Raw genomic sequence first — 23,468 nt, 5'->3', positions numbered from 1 at the left:
CAGAAAACAGAACATAGATCCAAGAATAATGGAGTCAAGCAATACAACAGATACAGAGTTCAAAACACTGGTTATAAAGATACTCAGTGGACTTAGGGGAAATGTAGATGAACTCAGTGAGAACTTTAACAAAGAGATAAAAAACCTAACAACGGAACTGGACATTATAAAAGGGAACCAGCCAGAAATGAAGAACACATAATCTGAGATGAAGAGTATCTTAGAGGGGTTATCAACAGAGTGGATAAAGAATAGGATCAACCCACCAATATATAGGATGGATATATAAACCTAAAAGCAGCAAATGAATAGAACAAACAAACAGAGACTCATGGACTTGGATAATAGACTAGTGGTTACCAGAGGGAAGGAGGGAGGGAGGAAGGATGAGGTAGATGGGGTAAAAGGAGTCAAATATGTGGTGACAGAAAGAAATATAATTATGAAAGGTGAACGAACAGTGTACTGTTAAAGTATACAGCTGAAATTTATTGGATGTCATTAACCAATGTCACCGTAAAAAATAAATAAGTTAATTTTTAAAAAGAAAAATTTTTTTAAAACTATCAGAGCAAAACTAATATAGAGTCTAGAAAAACATTGCAAAGGATTAATGAAGCCAAGAGCCAATTCTTTTAAAGGATAAGCAAAATTGACAGACCCTTAACCAGAATCATCAAGGATAAAAGAGATAATACTCAAATAAATAAAATCATAAATGAAAGAAGAAAAATAACTACAGACTCCACAGAAAATACTACAAGCAATTATATGCCAATGAATTTGATAATCGGAAGAAATAGATACATTCCTAGAGACACACGATCTCCCAAGAGTGAATCATGAAGAAACAGAAAATTTGAACTGGCTGATTACCAATGAAATACAATCAGTAATCAAAAACCTACCTCAAAACCTAAGTTCTGGACCAGATGGCTTTATAGCCGAATTTTACCAAACATTCTAAGAATTAACACCTATTCTTCTCAAACTATTCCAAAAATTTTAAGAAGAGGGAAGGCTCTCTAACCCCTTTTATGAGGCCACCATTACCTTGATTCCAAAATCAGACAAAGACATTACAAAAAAAAAGGTAACAGTATCTCTTATGTACATTGATGCAAAAATCCTCCACTAAATATTAGCAAACCGAATTAAGCAATACATTAAAAGTACCATATACCATGATCAAGCTGGATTTATCCCTGGGATGCAAGGATAGTACAATATCCACAAATCAATTAATGTGATACACCACATTAACAAATTGAAAGATAAAAACCGTATGATCATATCAATAGACACAGAAGAAGCACTCAACAAAATCCAGCATCCATTTTTGATAAAAACTCTCAGCAAAGTGGGAATAGAGGGATCATACCTCAACATAATAAAGGCCATATATGACAAACTTACAGCTAACTACAGACTCCACAATGCAGAAAGGCTAAAAGCGTTTTCCTTAAGATCAGGAACAAGACAAGGATGCCCACTTTCACCACTCCTCTTCAACATTGTATTACAAGTCTTAGCCACAGCAAGAAGACAAGAAAGAGATATAAAAGGCATCCAAATTAGAAAAGAAGAAGTAAAACTCTCGTTATTTGCCGATGACATTATACTCTATGTAGAGAACCCTAAAGATCTCACCAAAGAGCTGTTAGAACTGATCAGTGAATTAATAAAGTAGCAGGTTACAAAATAAATATTCAGAAGTCAGTGACATTTTATATACCAATGATGAACTTTCGGAAAGAGAAGTTAAGAAAACAATCTCATTTACAATTGCATTGAAAACTATAAAATACCTGGGAATCAAATTAACCAAGAAGGCAAAAGACCTGTTCTCAAAAATTTATAAGTCATTTTAAAAAAGAAATTAAAGAAGATACAAATAAAAGGAACCATATACCGTTCTCATGGGTAAAAATAATCAACATCATTAAAATGGCCATACTACCCAAAGCAATCATAAATTCAATACAATCCCTATCAAAATGCCAATGGCATTATTCAGAGAGCTAGAACAAATAATCCTAAAATCTATATGGAATCATAAAAGACCCCCAATAGCCACAGCAATCTTGAGAAAGAAGAACAAAGTAGGAGGTATCACACTAGCTGGTATCGGACTATACTACAGGTCTACAGTAATCAAAACAGCATGGTACTGGCATAAAAACAGATGCATTGATCAATGGAACAGACTAGAGAGCCCCAAAATAAAACCATGCCTATAGGCTCACTTAATGTATGACAAAGGAGGTAAGAATATACAATGGGGTAAAGACGGTCTCTTCAATAAATGATGTTGGGAAAATTGGACAGATATAGACTGCAAAAGGAAACTGGACCACCTTCTTACACTGTATACAAGAATATACTGAAAATGGATTAAAGACTTAAATGTAAGACCCTAGAAGAAAACTTCTAGAAGAAAACTTAGCACATTCTCTGATATTGCTAACAGTAATTTCTTATTGCATATATCTCCCTGGGCAAGGGAAACAAAAGAAAAAACAAACAGTTGGGACTACATCAAACTAAAAGGTTTTTGTATAGCAAAGGAAACCATCAACAAAACAAAAAGACAACCAACTGATTGGGAGAAGATATTTGCTAAGGAAACATCTGGTAAGGGATTAACATCCAAGTATATAAAAAACTTATATAACTCAACAACAACAAAAAACAAACAATTTAATTAAAAAATGGGCAGAAGATATGAACAGATACTTTTCCAAAGAGGAAATACAAATGGCTAACAGACATATGAAAAGATGCTGACTGTAGCTAATCATCAGAGAAATGCAAATTAAAACCACAATGAGAAATCATCTCACACCTGTCAGTATGGCTATCATCAATAAATCAAAGAACAAGTGTTGGCGAGGATGCGGAGAAAAGGGAACCATCATACACTGTTGGTTTGATCGCAAGTTGGTACAGCTACTACCAACTTGCGATCAAACCAACATTGCACTTCTGGGTATTTATCCAAAGAAAACCAAAACAATAATTTGTAAAGATTTATGCATGCCGATATTCATGGCAGCTCTATTTACGATAGCCAAGATATTGAAGCAATCTAAATGCCCATCAACAGATGATTGGACAAAGAAGTTATGGAATATTACTCAGCTATTAAAAAATTATATCCTATATTTGCAATGACATGGATGGACCTAGAGGCTATTATACTGAGTGAAATAAATCAGACAGAGAAAGAGAAATACCATATGATTTCACTTATATGCAAAATCTAAGGAACGAAAAGAACAAACTAATCAAAACCTGACAAATATAGAGGAAAATTTGGTGATGGACAGACCGGATGGTTGTTTGGGGGACTGGGGAAATTGGATGAAGTGTTAAAGAAGTACAAATAGTAGCTCATAGGTGGTCATGGGGATGGGAAGCACAGCATAGGGAATGAAGTTATTATTAATATATTGGCTAGGTGGAAAACTAGAGGAGAGAAGGAACAATAAGGGGATTGTTTTATAAACTACATAAATGTCTAACCAAGGTAGTGTATACTTGAAGCAAACAAACAAGCAAATAAATAAATAAATAAAATTTCAACACCAGACCATATCCCAGAAAAAAAAATAGTTAAGATGGTCTTTAAAAGTTACTACCAGAACTTATGATATGGAGAATAGACATACACCGTATAGTACTGTTGGAACAGACTGTATTTGTTTAGCCAGGTTCAGTTAACTCAGGAAATTAGAATCTTGTGCTAATCCATTGAAGACTCTCATTGGCAGGTAGTATAGGGAAATGGAAATGCAATATTTTGAAAGTTCCCAATTCCAAGTTCATTCATGCCTTTAACTACCCATGTTACTTTTAGGTAACACACTTATTCCCTGGGCCTCAGTTTCTCTAACTGCAAAACAAGTGTGTTGGGCTACTAGATGATTTCTGAGATCCCTTCCAACTCTGATTCTATAGCTATCATTCTCACTTTTTTGTCATGAGTTCCAAAGAAACAGAGCAAAAAGCATGACTCACTACAATATCATCTACATGCCGAAATCAACACCAAGCAAGCTTCATCTGTGCCTTAACAGGCCTGGATTCAAATCTTAATGTGCCCACTTACTGTACAGTGTACTATAATACAGTATAGTGTGCTATACTGTAGTATGAGTAAAAGCATGGCTCTAAAGCCAAACTGCTTGGGTTCATATCTCAGCTTCACTTATTACTAGTTGTGGGACCATGGACAAGTTACTTAACTTTTCAGAGCATCAGTTTTATTTTCTGTATGGAAGTACTTGTGTAATAAGGTTGTTGTGAAGATTAAATGACATAATACTTTGTGAAATATTTAGAACAATGCTTGGCACAAGTAAGCATTTAAAGAATGTTGACTCTTATTATCATTAATATGATAAATACAATCACTATGTTACTTCTACTAACACTCTTTTAGTCTCTGTTTCATAATTTGTAAGATTAGAACAGTTGTGTCACACTTACAGATATATAGGTATCAAAAGGATGCATATAAAGTATTTACTTTGGTGCCCGGCCTTTCTAGATGCTTAATAAATCATATTTACATAAATAGAACAACTATACATGTGGTTGGTGTTAGCCAGTGCAATTTTTTTTACTTATCCCACCCCCGATATTTTTGATACTATTCCAAAAGCAATATAATCTTGAGGCAAAAATCTTTAAAAATACCCTTACTGTTCAATGGTAACACAAATTATTATTTTTTCAAGAGCATATTTTTTTATTTAAAAATTATATCCTATTGCCCATACTGTTTTGAAGCCTACTTTTTTCCCTTGGCGATATTTGCAAATACTTTTTTCTAGTGAATAATCACTTAATAACACAATTTAAAATGGTTATCTAGCATTTTAGTATGTATTTGTAAAATAATTTACTTAAGCACATACGTATTATTGAGCATTTGGTTATTTATTTTTTGCTATTATAAATAGCACTGCGATGAATGACTTCTTATATACATTGACATACACATCATTTTCTAAAGCTAAATTCCTATAGGCATAATTTTGGGGCCAAAAAGCATGCAAATTTAAAGTCTTTTGATATATAATACCAAATTGCCCTCCAGAAAAGCTCATGAATCTGCACACCCCTCAGCAACCCAGTCCTTTAAATAATCTTCACCCTCATTATACTAAAGTAAAAACTCTAATGTACATATTTTTATTAACTGGTATGCAGAGAATTTCTTTTTTTCTTTAATTATATATGTTTTTATTCTTTAAAAATGGAAGCTAGGAATCAGTCTTTAAATAATCTTAATGATTTATGTTTTGGTGCATGTGTCACATGTATAAGGAGATGTTGGCTCTGTGTAAAAGAGGGGTTTTGTATTGCAGTACATTAAAATGTAGCACTGGAATGCGTTTTGTTTAACAGTGTATTTTACTGCCCCATGCAGCACAGTAGAGTGGTTAAGATTAAGGATTTTGGAGCCAGAATGACTTGGGTTCCTATTCTGTCATTCACTTGCTAGGTGAATTTAGGCAAGTTATTTGACCTCTTTAGGCATCCATTCCCTTAACTACACGATGAGGATAATGTAGCCTACTTCATATGAGTAAAGACTGAGATAATGAGTGTTTAGCACAGCGCATGACAATTAGCACTCAAAAAACGTAAAGTATATGCCCCAAAGACATACTTTCATTTATTTGTTTTTAGCAACTCCTTCCATGTGAATAAATCAGGACTGTTTATGAATACCGTATTATAATAGTCATGAGTAGTCAATAATTATCCTGTAGTAATTCAAACATGTCAGCAACATGAAGTTATAGGACAAGCAAAACTAATGCATATGCAAAATAGTGCTTAGCTCTGGGAGTTGAGGATAGGGATTTACTTAAAAAAGGAGGAATTGTCCTGGAGTAATGGAAGTGTTCTGTATTTTGATAGGAATTTGGGTTGCACAGGTGATTTTATTTGTCAAATCTCAGCAAATGTACACTTAAAATTTGTGCATTTCATCGCGTATACTTTTAAATTGAAATATATTTACATATAACATTGCGTAAGTTTAAGGTGTTTAACACATTCTTTGGTACATTTATATATTGCAATGTGATCGCCATTGTAGCATTAGTTAACACCTCTGTCATGTCAATAATTATCATTTCTTTTTTGTGGCGAAAACAATATGTAGCCACTTAGCAAATTTAATATTTATTATACTGTGTCTTTGTCTATAATCGCTATACTGTGCATTAGATCCACAGGACATATCTACTAATTGCGAGTTGTACCGTTAAACATCTCTCCTATTCCGCTACCCACCAGCCTTGGTAGCCACCATTCTACTCTGTTTTTACAAGTTCATGTATGGACCTTAGGGGCATTATGCCAAGTGAGATAAGTTAGAAAGAGAAAGACAAATATATATGATATCACTTATATATGGAATCTAAAAAAGCCAAACTTATCATGTATAAATTCTACTTTAAAATCTATTAAAATATTAAACTCTAGATAATAATATGCAAGTTTAAATATGTGAAAGGAAGTGTACTGATATATTCAACTTACTTTGAAATGCTTAGAAACTAAGATGGACTAATGGATGAAGACAGGAATGAAGAGATGAATAGATATGTGATAAGATGAATAATAGCCAAATGTTAACTGAAGAATCTAGTTTCTGAGTATACATTTGTTCATTATAAAATTTTACAACTTGGCTATATGTTTGAGAGGTTTTATAATAAAATATTGGGTGTAAATATGTCTGTGAAAGCTAGTTTCTAAATAAAATATTGATTTCTAAGTCTTTTAAATTACCATATGCCTGATGATACTTCTCTTTCTGTTTTTGAATCAATTCCTGAGTATCATAATTAATGAAAGGGAACAGCATAGAAAATAACATTGAACGTAAGATGTGTTAACACAGAGTTTGAGAAATTCACTAGCTAGCATGTAAGGGAACAGAGAACCTTTACTTCCTCTTAAAGGTCTAAATGAGAAAACAAGAGGGAAACTACAAAGGGCAATTTGGAGTTCAGTCTTAAGTTTACGAGAATTTTGTTGCACTCCCCTCCCAGTTCCTGAATAAAGCCTGGTTATTTGAAATTAGTGGAAATTGTGTTTTTATACCAATCGGATGTGGATTTTATAGCCCAAATTTTTGTTTCCTTTTTGCAGGCATTTTCTGTTCAAACATGGATCTGGTTCCTCAGCTCTCTTCAGTGCAGCCAGTCAGAACTACCCTCTGACATCCAATACTGTGTACTCACCCCCTCCCAGGCCACTTTCTCGAAGCACCTTCTCCAGACCTGCCTTTACCTTTTACAAGCCTTACAGGTGCTGCAATTGGAAGTGTACAGCCTTGAGCGCCACTGCAATCACAGTGACTTTGGCCCTGTTGCTAGCTTATGTGATTGGTAAGCCCCTTTTTTCATGCCTTACTTTTCTTCTTAATCAGTCTTACTTTGCTTGGGTTTGTGGGGGTCAGTTTTCTGTCAACTCTGGATCCTATAAATTTGAACCAAGGCTTAGTATTATAAATAATAAATGGATTTCTATTTTTTTTACCCTTTCAAACCTTAAATGCTGCTGAAGAGAGTATAGAACGCTCTTTGAGAAGAAATATTTTTACTACTAACACAATCTTATTGATTGAAATTACTGTAGTTAAGCATTTTTCCTTCAATTCAAAGGTTTCATGAGTTCTCATTAGAAGTCATAAGTACCAATCTACAATAGCTTCTTAAATTATAGTTAAACAATAATACTGCTACTGAATTTTCAGGTAGGACTTTTATTTAAGTAGTAGTTATTTGGAAGCTATCAGAAAATCCAACACATAAGTTCTTTCCAATAATTCAGAGTTGTACACTGAGACTTAAAAAACTATATTCTTATTTCTATAAGGTAAATGGCTACAAAACTGTGTGGTTATGATATTTGAGAAGGTAAACGAGAAAACAGTAGTGAGGCACTCTTTCCACTTTTAAGAAAAAATATTGTTCTTGGGTCCTCTTGATTAAAATTATCCTCACTTGATAGCAAAAGTTATTGATTTTTCTAGGTGGCATTTTGTTTTGACAGAACATTAATTTCCTTCCCCCAGTGGTTCTGCAGTCTAAAATGTAAATTAACTTTTAAGAAACATGTATTTTGTGGAAGCACTATTCCTAGAATGAATAGAATATCATGGTAGGAAAAAAATCCAATCCAGGCATATCAATAATAACGTCTTTTCAGGTATAACCCGATTTCCTAATTGAAGCAGAATCATCTACGAAGATAAATGAATATGATTCTGAGAGGTAGATATAAAGGGGGTCAGATTTTCTTACAAGTATAAATAATAAAGTCATTTTGGTTGATTCCGATTCTTTCAAAAGTGTGAACAATAAAAAAGTTCACATAATCAGTTTTTATAGGAGTCATATAACAGATATATTTTGTAGGGAAGCCACCAATAATTGCAACAGTAAAGGATCATAACCTATATTGATTTTCATGATTATTTCTTTTATATTTTCATCATACAGTCTGAATTTATTTGAATAGTCCTTCTATTAAATGCAGATATTACTATATAATATCAAAAATGCATTTTATATCTCAGATATTTCCAGATTATTCAATGTGTGTGTTTATTTAGTTTGTAATAACCTATAATGAGAAATAATGCTGAAAGAATGGAGGTGGGGAATGAGAAAGTATTGTAATACAAACATGATTTTAATATGGAATCATTCAATACAAGGAGTGATTTAATCAGTTTAAATACATTAGAGACCCTTTAAAATGTTCTTATTCAATTATGAGACAAACTTTTACTTTATGAGTTATCTCCTATTAATTTTTATTATATAGAGAGATGCTATTTCAGATATAAGACTTAATCCCTGGTATAAACAAATTCAGGTAATATCAAGCTCTTTTTTTTATTTATAGCTTTATACCGTGTTCGAACTTATGTTTCTATTTAAATTTATTACTGTGGCCACTCTTGCATCAAAAATTATATTATATACTGTGAAACTTGTTTGATTAGATTACGTGTTTATTTTATAAGTGAAAGTAGAATATTTCAGTCACTTCAAGGACTGCCTTATAGGGAGAACAGTGGCATAGAAATTTATCGGTACAGTAAGGCAATAGAGTGCAATAGTTATGAGTATGGATTTTCAAACTTCTGCCACTTATGAGGCATGTTACCTTGGGAAAACTTTTTAACTTTTTAAGGCTTCTATTTCCTCATAAGTAAAATGGGCCTAAAATAGTACCTATAACACAGGGTTGTTGTTGAATTAAATTAATTAATAAAGCTAAAGTGCTTGAAATAGTGCCTAAGACATAGTATTTATACTATAAATGTTAAATATCATTATCGTTATTACCGTTATTTTTACAATTGTTATTAACTATTAAAATTCACTGGTTCTCAGAATTAACCATGTTGTAATGGCTGTAAACTACCACCAAGAACAGTGCCTAGCACATAGCAGCCTTGTCAGTAAATATTTGTTGAAAACACTGAATTATATGAAACACTATACTTGTATCAGCTCATTTAATTCTCACAACAATCCTTAATGGTAGATATTGGCATTAAATATATCTTATAAACGAGGAAACTGAATAACGACAAAGGTAAAAGATCACATATAGGTCACATTGAGATGAAGAGGTCACATCACTAAAAAGCGTGGGGATTCTGAGCTTTAAACCAGAGCAGACCGACTCTAGTCACATGCTCCTAAGTGCTATGCCTTGATGCCCCTCTAGCACTGCAGTAAACTCTGTAGCTGATTTACTTCTTGGTCTATTAAATAAATCCACCAGATAATTTTTCTTATTAAATTACAAATTAAATTAGATTAAAATAGATGCAAGACATCTATTGCAATGCTAAACACAACTAAGATTTGTTGATTGCTTAGAGAGATCTGTAGAAATAATTACTACTGTTTTAGGCCCATTTTACTTGTAAGGTTTTTTTTTTTCAATTACAGTTCAAATTCAGTATTATTTTGTTAGTTTCAGATGTACAGCAGAATGGTTAGACATTTATATAATTTATGAAGTGTTTCCCCCACTAAGTCTAGTACCCACTTGGCACTATATATAGTTATTATACATATTATACATATTATTCCCTATTTTGTACTTAACATCCCTATGACTATTTTGTACCTACCGATTTTCCTTCTTAACCTCTTCCATTATTTTATCTTCTCCCCAACCCCCTCCCATCTGACAGCCATAAGAATTTTCTCTGTATCTATGAGTCTGTTTTGTTTGTTCATTTATTTTGTTCCTTAGATTCTACATATAAGTGAGATCACACAGTATTGGTCTTTTCATATCTGACTTATTTCATTTAGCATAATATCCTCTAGGTCCATCCATATCATTGCAAATGGTAAGATTTCATTCTTTTTCATGGCCAAATAATATTCCATTATATATAAATACTACCTCTTATTTATCATGTATTGATAGGTGCTTAGGTTGCTTCCATATCTTGGGCATTGCAAAGAGCTATACACTAAACATTGGGGTGCATGTATTTTTTCAAATTAGTGTTTCGGATTTTTTCAGAGAAATACTCAGAAGTGGAATTTCTGGGTCATAAGATACTTCTGTTTTTTTTTTTTGAAGAACTTCCATACTCTTTTCTTTAATAGCTGTACCAATTTGCAATCCCACCAACAGTGCACAAGGGTTCCCTTTTCTCCACATGCTTACCAGCACTTGTTTGTTGATTTATTGATGGTGACCATTCTGATAAGTGTGAGATGATATCTCATTGTAGTTTTAATTTGCATTTCCCTAATGATTAGTGATGTCTAGCATTTCTTTATATGTTTATTGGCCATTTGTATGTCATCTTTGGAGAAATGTTTATTCAGTTCCTTTATCTATTTTTTAAATTAGATTGTTCATTTCTTTACTGTTAAATTATATTCATTCTTTATAAATTTTGGATATTATTCTTTATCAGATATATCATTGGCAAATATCTTCTCCCATTCAGTTGGTTTTTATTTCATTTTGTTGATGGTCTCCTTTACTGTGCAAAACCTTTTTATTTTGATGTAGTTGTATTTGTTTTTTTTCTTTTGTTTTCCTACTGTGAGATATTTTAGTTGCAGAAATATTCGGCTAAATGCCAGCACAGTAGTGTGAATGAGTTCAACATGAGGAGATGATAATGGCAAACACTGTAACTTTGTTCTGATTTTCTACAATTAACTGGACATTATGTAACTGTAGATAAATTGGTTACCCCATCTGTGCATATTGCTCACCACCTCAGAAGGGTAAAGTAAGAATTCATAGATAAACATTCTTCTGAAATATACCACATAAGAATTGTAACATACAAGATTGTTTTTAAATAGCTTTCTGTGGTTGAAATTTTTAAAAGTATTATATTTCAAAATATGAAACCATTTAATTCTCATCTCTTGCTGAATCTTTAAGAGTCATCATTTTTTTAAATCCCCCTTTGCAGTTGTTGTATAACCCAAGTAAAATCTTTCACCAAAACTATTTTCTACTTCTGTTTCCCGTGAAAATTCCTTTCTGCAATTTCATTTTTCTCTATTATCTATTATATGTAACCTTTAGACACTAATGGCTGCATGCTGTGCTGCCTTCGGTCCACTAGGGAAAATCATGTCATTATCAATGGGATATCAGAAGACATGTTGTGCATTATGGCTTTGTAAATGGTCTTTGAAAAGTAGTAGATATCTATCACATGAAAAGTCAGAGCATGTTTAGGCAACCAGCCCCATCTGTACACCTACCCATTATGCCTTTTGAGCCAGCAAGAGAATAATTCCTTTGAATAAGTTTTGAGGTCATAATACTTGATGAAGGGAGGCATGGAAAGATAATGATTATGTGAAGATATGGAATAGCTATTGTCATCACTTCCCCATAAATCTGTAGTATTTTCCATCTAAATAAAAAAATATGTTCTTTTGCTTCATCTTTGGTGATATTTTGGCTGGCATCAGTGATGTATCAGTGACAGCCAGAAGCACATTTGCTTTAATTTACAAATAAGCCATATGAAGTAGTAGTCAGGAAGACAGATCACCATATGAAGGGCATCAAGAGAAGGCGAGGGTAAGGTACTTTAAAAGGTTGTGAAGAACACAAACTCAGCTTCTCTGGTAATCTTTGATTTTTTTTTTTGATCAAGTTTCTCCAGTCAGCTATTTGTATAAGAGGCAGTAGAAACTCAGGAATACATTGTGCCTGGGGCCAAAGGGGCTGTTGCATTAAATGAGTTGGGGAGTAGCAATCTCTTGCTCTCAAACCCAATATCATCCATTAATGACATTGATGGTCCTTTTCTTTTTCCATGAAATTAGTAGCAATTCATACTACCTTCTGGGGATGCAAATAGTGTCCACATTCTACAGATGAAATAATTTAAGTCCATAAATATCTTTGCCATGACATACTTTATAGCACACGTGTATAAAGTTGACCAAATTGGATATTGATATACAGTTAGAAGAGAGAGTATTGAGCCCAATTATAGGATTGAAAGTTTAGAGCTGAAACTATTGAAGAGTTTTGCTTACTTCACCTTCCTCTCTGTGCCCAAATTGAGTAACAATGATTTTAGTGCTTTCTTCTTCCTCCTTTCTACTAGTCCAAATGGCCATACTTTCTGGAGCTATTATTATGGTGGAGTAAGAATGCTGAAAATGATAGAGAAGAGTGTAATGTTCATTTTGCCTTCTTCACATAGAAAGTCAAAATACCTCACAATACAGGGAAGAAATAAAATAGAATATGACAAATTTTTATTTTAGAAAATCCAGGATCTTAGTTTTTTTTAAGGAGAGAATAGAAATGGAGCCCCCTCCATTATTAAATCTAAATACACAATGCCCCTTCACACAAAGTTTACTAAATGTGAGTAAATAATGTTTACAAAAAAAACACATCTCTTTCACTTACTAGCAACATCATTAATGCCTCTCTGTGCCTGTTTCCTAGTCTATAAAATGAGAATGCTGATAACTTCATCGTGGATTTTCTTTTCATTAAATGAACTGAAGCATGTAAAATATCCTAGGTGTTGCTTAGGCAATCTGAATAAAGATTAATGATTATTATAGTAGAACAGGATTATTATTAGGATTATTAATTTGATATGAGGTAAGCATGATGAGCATATAATTTATCCTAACATGCACTACTTTTGTTTCCCTTCTTCTCAGTCATCGAAAACAATTTTTTCAGAGCTAGAATGTCTCTTTCACAGGAATCCTGTAATGGGTTTGTTGTTTCCTTCTCTCTGGTCTAAAATATTTGTATCTTTGCCTTTATTTTACTAATTTCCCTTTCTTGTCCTTGGTGTTTTGACTCTTCAAATGGTTTTGTGTTTCTATCTGGAGGCCTTATCTAGGTTAAAACACATTTTCATTAAAAAGTATTATATCTTATAACATTCAAGACATGACTCAGCATAAAATACTAAAAATCATTCTACTTTATCCTATAGACCATTATCAATCCTTTTAGTGTCATTCTTATTGCTTATTAATACTTCTAGTTCACTCTCGTGAACCCGTTCATGATAATGATGGCAGTTTCTGCATTAGCATTGACTTTGCCTCCTACTCATGAATCTACCAAATTTCTAGCTATCTCCCTAAGTAGGGATCTGGAAAATGGTAGTATAGTTTAAGTCTATTTATAAATATGCCATCTCTGCATTATCAGAAACTCTTCTTAAAAAAAAGATTTATATTTTCATCTGACATCACATCTTGGTATAACATGTTCCATAAATTTTATCTCTATTATGTTAAGTGGAACTTTTGTCATAAATGAAAGTATAAATTCAATCCAAATTAAACATATTAAAATGACAGAAAGAACCTGTGTCACATACAAGTAATTTGCAGAACTATAATGAGCACCTACTGGTAAAAATGAAGGCATTTTAATGAAATGAAAATACTAAACTTTTTTATTGGAACTCTAGCATCTATATGGATTTAAGACAGATGATAAGAGAGATAATTTCTTGGGTGAATGAGTAATGGATATTAAATATCAAGAGGTTATTTTGTTATCTCAAGGAGTGGCAGTCACCCTACTAAGTACATCCCATTTAGCACTTTCATAACCTGGGTTGTGAAAGTGCTAAATGGGATGTACTTAAAGTGAGGCTTCATGAAGTAGATAAAATCGACTGCAGAGCATAGGAAAAGAGGGCTGAACAACATGTTAGTAATTTTGGACCTTTATGTATTTAAGAAATTTCAGAGCAACCAGAATCAATATTGGAAATTCAGAAAAAAATTATCTCTCAAGAGAAGACTGACCAAGACAGCATAGAAGCTAGATGTTGTGCATACCTTCTCTCATGACCACACCAAAATTACAACAAAACTACAGAGCAACCATAACTGAGAGTCACCTGAGGTCTGGTTGAACAGAAGTCCTACAACTGGGGACATAAATGAGAAAAGACAGGTGGCAGGAATAGAGATGCAAAATGGCCAGTCTTACAACTGCATGTGGTGACCAAGAATTAGAAAGATTATCTTAGCTGAAGAACCCTCTCCCTGCCCAAGGAGCGAGGGGTCCCAGCCCCACATTAGGCTCCCCAGCCTAGGATTCCAGTGACAGCAAGAGAAGTCTCCACAACCTCTAGCTGCAAAAACCAGTGGAGATTATTGCTGAATGAGGTGGAAGGCTGCAAGAGTCACAGGCTTTCCTCTAAAAGGACCCACTCTTGGACTTACTTGTTAACAGAATTACTCGCTATGAGCTCCAGTGCTGGGACAGCTACTCAAGGAGTGCCAGGGACATATGGGGAGATACTGAGTTGTCAGGCTTCAGGGCGAAGATTGGAGGGGTAGCTTTCTCCCAGACAGAAGTTCTGACAGTATCCATTGTTCTGTGGTTGAGCACTCCCCGCTCCCAACATGCAGATGCAGGGGGCCACCATTCCTGAGTATCCAACAACCTGGATAACAGAGGTCACTTCACCCAGAGGATTCCCTGAGACTCCAGCTCTCCCAATTTGCAGGCCCAACTAAGTTGCTTCCAGTGGATTCTTCCATACAAATGGGCTCTCTTGTCTCATGCTGCGGATTTTCCTAAAATCTCTCAAAGTCTCACAAAACCCAAAGAAGCAGCATCTAGCCTCAGTGTACCCCATACCTCTTGCTGTGCAACACCAGACCTAACACTAGGGGCAGCTGACCTCAGTTCCTGGCTTGGCATCTTAAGGCACTTATAAGCCCAGAATGGGTGGCAGCCATCTGTGGATTGCTTGTTGACTCTTACCAGGTGGTCCTGGATGTGCACACCTGTGACTGAACTTGGCCTGCAGCAGGGCCTTTCCCAGATGGCCTTTGAGCCAGCATACCCAATGGCCTGCTTTGACTGGTGATGGAGCTGGAGTACTGTCCAGGGCTGCATCTGAAGAAAACATACCCAACGGGCAGAATGAGCAGGCACCGAAGCCCTGGCTAAAGTGAATCTTGCTACATAGGGTTAGCCCTTCACCAGTCAATCCTCACAACCAAAACATCCAAGAGTCAATCCCTCCCATCGACATACAAACAACCAAGGCTCAACTATATCAAGAGGGCACACACAACTCACACAAGGGACACACCTTGAACACCTGGCTCAAATGACCAGGGAAAACTCTGCCATTGGGCCTCAAGCACACCTACTACATAAGGTAACTCTAGTAAGACCAGGAGACATAGCAACCCTACCTAATACATAGAAACAAACACAGGTAGGCAGCCAAAATAGAGAGGCAAAAAAAAATGTCCCTAATGAAAGAACAGAACAAAGCTCCAGAATAAGAACTAAACAAAGTGAAGGCAAGCAATCTAACAAATGCAGAGTGCAAAACACTGCTTATAAGGATGCTCAACTAACTTAAGGAAAAAGTAGATGTACTCAATGATAACTTTAACAAAGAGATAGAAAACGTAAAAGTGGAGTTGGAAAACATTAAAGGGAACCAGTCAGAAATGAAGAATACAGTAACTGGAAGGAAGAGTACATTAGGGGGAATCAACAGATTGGATAAATCAGAAGATCAAATCAGTGATTTAGAAGATGGGGTAGTGGAGGACACCCAATCAGAACAGCAACGAAGAAGAAGAATCCAAAAAAAATTAAGATAGTTTAAGGGGCCTCTGGGACAACATCGAGTGCAACAACATTCGCATCATAGGGATGCCAGAATGAGAAGAGAGAGAGCAAGTAATTGAAAACCTATTTCAAGAAATAATGACTAAAAACTCTGCTAACCTGGTGAAGGAAATAGACATACAAACTCAGGAAGCAGAGAGAGCCCCAAACAAGATGAACCCAAAGAGGCTCCCACCAAGACACATCATAATTAATACTCCAAAGGCTAAAGACAAAGAGAAAATCTAAAAGAAACAAGAGAAAAGCAATTAGTTATCAGCAAAGAGCTCTCATTAGACTGTCAGCCGATTTTTCTACAGAAACTTTGTAGGTCAGAAGTTTGGTGCAGTTTTCAAAATGTTGAAAAGCAAGGACCTACAACCAAGATAACTCTCACCAGAAAAGCTATCATTTAGAATCGAGAGACAGATAAAGAACTTTCCAAATGTGATAAAGCTAAAGGAGTTAATCACCACCAAACCAGTATTACAGGAAATGTTAAAGGGACTTCTTTAAGAAGAAGAAAAAAAATGTATCAAAAAGTAAATAAATAATGACAATAAATATGTATCTATCAACAAGTACTTCAAATGAAAAAAGAATTAAATGTTCCAATAAAAAGATAGGGTGGCTGAATGGATAAGCAAAGAAGACCCTTACATATGCTGCCTACAAGAGATTCACTTCAGATTAAAAGGCACACACAGACTAAAAATAAAAGGATGGAAAAGATGTTTCATGTTGGACCTAGAGGGTATTGTGCTGAGTAGAGTAAGTCAGAGAAAGACAAATACCATATGATTTTACATACACATGGAATATAAAGAACAAGATAAACAAACAAATTTTAAAAAGAGGAACAAAGTCATAGATTCAGCAAATATTTTGAGAGTTATGAGATAGGAAAGTAATTTGGGGCTCAGTGAAAAAAGGGGAAGGAATTAAGAAGTAAAAAAATGGTAGTTATAAAAGAGCCATGGAAATATAAAAGATAGCATAAAGAGTACAGTTAATATTCTAAAAACTATGTATGGTGTTGGATGGCTACTAGATTTATTGGGGAGATTGCTTTGTGAGATATATACATGTCTAATCACTATGTTGTACACATGAAACTAATATAATATTGTATTCCAACTATAATTGAATAATAAAAAATATTTTTAAAAATCTTCTCTCAAGAAATCTCTGATTTCAAAATAAATAATTTGAATTCTGTTACATAAAGGAAATTTCATTCCTGTTTAACTTATGTTCTCCCCATCCAAATTAAATGATAGACAGATGATAGATAGATAGATAGATAGATAGATAGATAGATAGATAGATAATAGATGATGATGATAATGATGATGATAGATGATACATACATAGAAAGATGATAGATAGATAGATAGATAGATAGATAGATAGATGTTATATGACTATATTTAGACCCACATTACACACTTATACTTACTTGAAAGTGAACTTGGATAAACCAAATTACAGCAATGACTTTGAGACAGATAGCAGGCTAAACCATTTTAAACTTCAGAAATGTGATGAATTTGCATATAGAACATCCAAAGTGTAAGAACCAATATCATGAACAGAATATCTGATTCATCATGATCAAAACTAAGAAGTGGTATCTTACTGGGTGGAGATACACTTATTTCGGTCTCATGCTTTACAAAGAGGTGAAAAGACATAATATGTTTTGTTGAAAACAAATATGTTGGAAAACCTGAAGAAGCAAAAATGAAGTATATAAGAAATGAAACGAAGATAGTAACCAGGAGCAGATCATAAAAGACATTTTAAGCCATGGTAAGAAGCTTGTAATTCATCCCAAGAGCAATTGGTGAGCTTTTATGGTTTTTCATTAGGGTAAAAAAATTATTTGCTCAGATTTACATTTAGAAAATCACTATAATGGCAGTATGGAAGTTAGAATTAGCAAGCATGATGAAGGGGTTTGTAAAATCGAAGTCATGAAGACAAATTAGTAGACAATAATAGTAATCCAAGTGAGTGATATCGAAAGCATAAACTTCTGTAATGGAGAAGGAGAAGATAGAATCAAGAGGTATTTAGGAGATAAAAAAATTCACTTGACTCAGTCACTAATTAGCTGTGGCAAGAGAGAGAATAGTTGTTGTCTGGATTAGGGAGGGACTAGGTATATGGTGATATTATTAGCCAAGATATAATATAGAAGGAAGAGGTTTAAGGGTGAAAATATACATGCAGGTCAAGATATCTAATACCTTATTAAATATCTGATATGGAAACTTTAGAGGCATCTACCTTTGAGGACTCCTCTAGGGAGAAGTGTCTGTTCAGTTCCTCTGCCCATTTTTGATTGGATCATTTGGGGTTGTTGTTGTTGTTGTTGTTGTTGTTGTTATTGAGTTATATGAATTCTTTGCATATTTTAAATATTAGGCCCTTATCGGAGGCATTGCTTTCAAATATATTTTCTGATTTGGATGGTTCTGTCTTTACCTTGTTGATAACTTCTCTTGCTGAGCAGAAGCTTTTTAGTTTGATGTAGTCCCATTCATTAATTTTAGCTTTTACTTCCCTTGCTTTTGAGGTCAAATTCATAAATTCCTCTTTAAGTCCAAGGTCTTTGAGTTTCATTCCTATGTTTTCTTCTATGAATTGTATTGTTTCAGGTTTTATATTCAGGCCCTTAATCAATTTTGAGTTAATTTTTGTGTGCTGTGATAGACAACAGTCTAGTTTCAGTTTTTTACGGTTGGCTTTCCGGTTTTCACAGCCCCATTTATTGAAGAGGCATTCTTTTCTCCACTGTATGTTTTTGGCATTTTATTGAAAATTATTTGCCCATATAAATATGTGTTTATATTTGGACTCTCAATTCTGTTCCATTTGTCCATGTGTCTGTTTTGCTGCCATTACTATGCCATTTTAATTATTGTCGCTTTGTAGTATAATTTGAAGTCAGAAAGAGTGATTCCTCCAGCCTCGTTCTTTTTTCTCAGGATGGCTTTGGCAATTCGGGGTCTTTTGTGCTTCCATACAAATCTGATGATTTTTTGTTCTATTTCTTTATAAAAAAAGCCAATAAGATTTTGATGGAGTATGCATTAAATCTGTATAATGCTTTAGGTAATATACTCATTTTAAATATGTTGATTCTTTCAATCCAAGAACATGGTATATCTTTTCATTTCTTTTTATCATCTTCGATTTCTTTTAATAGGGTCTCGTAGTTTTCATTATATAGGTCGTTCACTTGTTTTGTTAAATTTATTCCTAGGTATTTTATTCTTTTTGTTGCAATTGCAAAAGGAATTATTTTTTATATTTCTTTTTCTGACACTTCCCTATTAGAATATAGGAAAGCTATGGGTTTTTGAAAGTTGATTTTGTATCAAAAAATTTTACTGTATTTGCTTATTGTTTCTAGTATTGTTCTCGTGGAGTGTTTAGGCTTTTCTATATAGAAAATCATATCATCCACAAATACTGACAGTTTGACTTCTTTGTTTTTATTTGGATTCCTTTTATATCTTTCTCTTGCCTGATTGTATTTCTAGGACCTGCAGTGTTATATTGAATAAGAGTGGACAATCTTGCCTTGTTCCTGATCTTAGAGGGAAGATTTTTAGTTTTTCGCCATTAAGAATAATGTTGGCTGAGGGTTTGTCATAGATGGCCTTTATTATGTTAAGGTACTCTTCTTCTATACCAATTTTGTTAAGTGTTTTGATAATAAATGGATGCTGTATCTTGTCAAAGGCTTTTTCTATATCTATTGATATGATCATATGATTTTGATTTTTCGATTTGTTTATGTGGCATATCACGTTAATTGATTTGCGTATGTGAACCATCCCTGTGCCCTTGGGATGAAGTCCACTTGATTGTGGTGTATATTCTTTTTAATATGTTGCTATATTCAGTTCATTAGTATCTTATTTAGAATGTTTGCATCTGTGTTCATGAGAGATATTGGTCTGTAGTTTTCTTTTCCTGTGTTATCTTTACTAGGTGTTGATATTAGAGTAATATTGGCCTCATAAAATAAGTTGGGAAGTGTTGCCTCCACTTCAATTGTTTGGAGGAGTTTGAAAAGAATAAGAATTAAAATCTTATTTGAATGTTTATTAGAATTCACTGGTGAAACCAACTGGTGCTGGCCTTTTACTTTTCGGTAGGTGTTTAATGATTGTTTCGATTTCTATACTCCTGATCAGTCTATTTAGATTTTCCAGTTCTTCTCAACTCAGTCTAGAAAGATTATATTTTCCTAAGTATTGATCAATTTCTTCTCGGTTATTAAATTTGTTATTACATAATTTTTCTAGTATTCTTCCACGATCCTTTGTATTTCTGTAATGTCAGTCACAATTTCCCCTCTTTCATCCTTGATTTAGTTTATTTGTGTCATTTTTCTTTTTTCTTTAGTGAGTCTAGTCAGGGGTTTGTCAATTTTATTAACCGTCTTGAAGAAGCAGCTTTCTTGTTGTATTTATTTTTTCTATTATTTTGTTTGTTTGTTTGTCTATTTTCAATTTCATTTATTTATGCTCTAACTTTTTTTCCTTCTGCTGACATTAGGACTCATTTGCTCTTCTTTTTCTAGTTTTGTTTATGATGAAGTGTTAGGTCATTTATTTGAGCTCATTCCTGTTTTTGAAGATAGGCTTATAATGATATGAAATTTCCTGTTATGACTGCATTTGTTGTGTTCCAAAAGTTTTGATTTGTTGTATTATCATTATCATTCATTTCTATGTATCTCTTGATCTCTCTTTTTATTTCTTCTCTGACTCAGTTATTCTTCAGTAGCATGTTGTTTAATCTCCATGTATTTGTAGTTCTTCCCGATTTCTCTTTGCAGTTGATCTCTAGTTTCAAGGCATTATGATCAGAGTATGGTTGAATGATTTCAACTCTTATATTTGTTGAGGTTATCTCTCTATCCTAGCATGTGGTCGATTCTTGAGAATAATCCATATGCAATAGAGAAGAATGTATAAGCAGCTGTTTGGGGATGGAAGGCTCTGTAAATGTCAATTATGTCCAGGTGTTCTGATGTTTCATTTAAGGATGTTATTTCCTTATTTATTTTCTGTTTGGATGATCTGTCCATATCTAACAGTGGGATATTTAGGTCCCCTATTTCGAACATGTTTTCATCTGTTTCTCCATTTAGTTCTGTTAGTAATTGCTTTACGTATTTTGGGGCTTCTTGATTGGGAACATAGATATTAATAAGTGTTATGTCTTCTTGGTACATGATTCCCTTTATCATTATGAAGTGTCCCTCAGTATCTTTCTTTACTTTTTTATTTTGAAATCTATCTCTTCTGGTATTAATACTGCTACTCCTGCTTTTATCTGAATGCCATTTGCTTGAAATATCATTTCCCACCCTTTCGCTTTGAGTCTATATTTGTCTTTGGAGTTGAGATGTGTTTCCTGGAGATAGCATATCTATTGATCTATTGCTCTATCTTGCAAGCCTGTGTCTTTTTATTGGTGAGTTCAATCCATTTACATTTAGGGGAATTATTGAAATATGAGATCTTCTTATAGCCATTCTATCTTTTACTTTCTGTTAGCTCAGTGTTTCCATTGCTTCCTTGTCCTTGTGTTTCTGTTTTATTTATTATGGTTGGCTTCTGTTGGTTTTACCTCTGGTCTTTCTTGTGTTCTATTATATACTTCAGTTCTGAATCTTTGGCATGTGATTATCATTATAAATATGTAAAGGATATTTATATATACACAGTTGTCTATTTTTTCTCCGCATGCTTTATCTCCATGCTCCTTTGTGAATTTGGATCTTTGAATCCTCCCTTTTTCAGTCATTGTTATCTTAATTTGTTCCTATGTATGCTGAGCTTTCATTAATTTCTTGCTATAGCAATTCTCTTGTTATTATTTAAGTTTATAATGCCCTGTTCTTAGTAAGGGTTGCTCTCCTCTGTTTCTATTTGCCTGGTAGTCACTTTACTCCTAATTATGTTTTTTTTTTGTCATTTCGTTTTAGGTGAACTGACTCCTTTTAGTATTTCCTGTATTGCAGGCCTCATGGTGGAGAATTCACTCAATTTTTGTGTGTCTGTAAAAGTCTTAATTTCTCCTCCATATCTAAAGGAGTGCTTCACAGGATACATTATTCTTGGCTGGTAGTTCCTTTTACTTAATAGTTTAAATATTTGATTACATTCCTTTCTGGCTTGTAAGGTTTGCACTGAGATGCCTGAGGATAATCTAATGGGTTTACCTTTATATGTTACCATTTTCTTCTCCCTGTCTGCCCTGAGAATTCTGTCTTTGTCACTGATTTTTGATAATTTTAACACAATGTGTCTTTTTGAAAGTCTTTTTGAGTTAAGAGTGTTCTGTTGAAGTCTCGAATTCCAAGCTCAAATTCATTCCTTAGATTTGGGAAATTCTCATTAACTGTTTCTCTGAAAATGCTTTATAATTCTTGTTCTTTTTCCTCACCTTCAATAATGCCTGTTATTCTTATGTTTCCTCTCCTGATGGTATCAGATAGTTCTTGAATTTCTTTTTCATTATTTTTCATTCTTTGGTTTCTCTCTTCTTCTTTCTTATTTATTTCTAGATTTCTGTCTTCAATATCACTGATCCTTTCCTCCATTTGATCTACTCTGTTTCCTAAATTTACTAGTTCATTTTTCAACCTTGTAGTATATTCTTCATCTCTAAAAGTTCTATTTCTTTTTTTTTTTTTGAGTTTTTCACTCTCCTTGCTATGCTCATCTAGTTTTTTTTTTTAATTCCTGAAATTATTGATTCGAGTTGTTTTGGATCTCTTTGAGTTTTTTCAAATGTACCATCCTGAATTCTTTGTCATTTAATTCACATATTTCTATGTCCGTAAGCTTATTTTCTGGAGATTTTAATCTTTCTTTCTGAGATGCCTTGTCAACTTGGTTGTTAATGGTGTTTAATAGACTATTTCTCCACCTGGAATGTTATGGAAGTGTATTCTACTGTTTTTCCAGAAAGAAAATTTATTATATAAAGATCTCTCTTTAGCCTGCTGCAAAGAAGGTGCTTTCCTTTTGGTTTCCAGTAGGTGGCGTCTAAGCCTCCTGGATCTCTGATTTCTATAAAGTCTTAATAACACCTTCATATAATGCCTTTATCTCCATGTAGACATTTAATCACGCTCACTACCCTCAGTTTAAGTCCCTGTCAGTGTTAGCGATAGTCTCGGCAGCATTTGTTCAGATCCCCTGAAGCTCCTTGGTTATCAGTCTTGGAGGGAATGGGGGGAGGGTCCC

The 23,468-nt window shown here is 33.9% G+C and overlaps 1 protein-coding gene across 6 annotated transcripts in view; it reads left to right on the top strand.

Moving 5' to 3' along the window:
- TENM1 (teneurin transmembrane protein 1) overlaps positions 1-23,468 on the top strand; it is a 995,735-nt gene that overhangs the window by 579,145 nt on the left and 393,122 nt on the right. For all 6 annotated transcript variants that reach the window (XM_036227172.1, XM_036227175.1, XM_036227174.1 and 3 more), the window contains one exon: positions 7,177-7,415. In XM_036227172.1, coding sequence (XP_036083065.1) covers positions 7,177-7,415 — 239 coding nt within the window. The remainder of the gene's footprint in view (positions 1-7,176; positions 7,416-23,468) is intronic.

This window comes from Rousettus aegyptiacus, unplaced genomic scaffold, assembly GCF_014176215.1.
Source record: "Rousettus aegyptiacus isolate mRouAeg1 unplaced genomic scaffold, mRouAeg1.p scaffold_m13_p_9, whole genome shotgun sequence".
Lineage (NCBI taxonomy): Eukaryota > Metazoa > Chordata > Mammalia > Chiroptera > Pteropodidae > Rousettus > Rousettus aegyptiacus.
The sequence above is the reverse complement of the archived record's forward strand: the minus strand, read 5'-3'. Positions and strand labels throughout refer to the sequence as shown.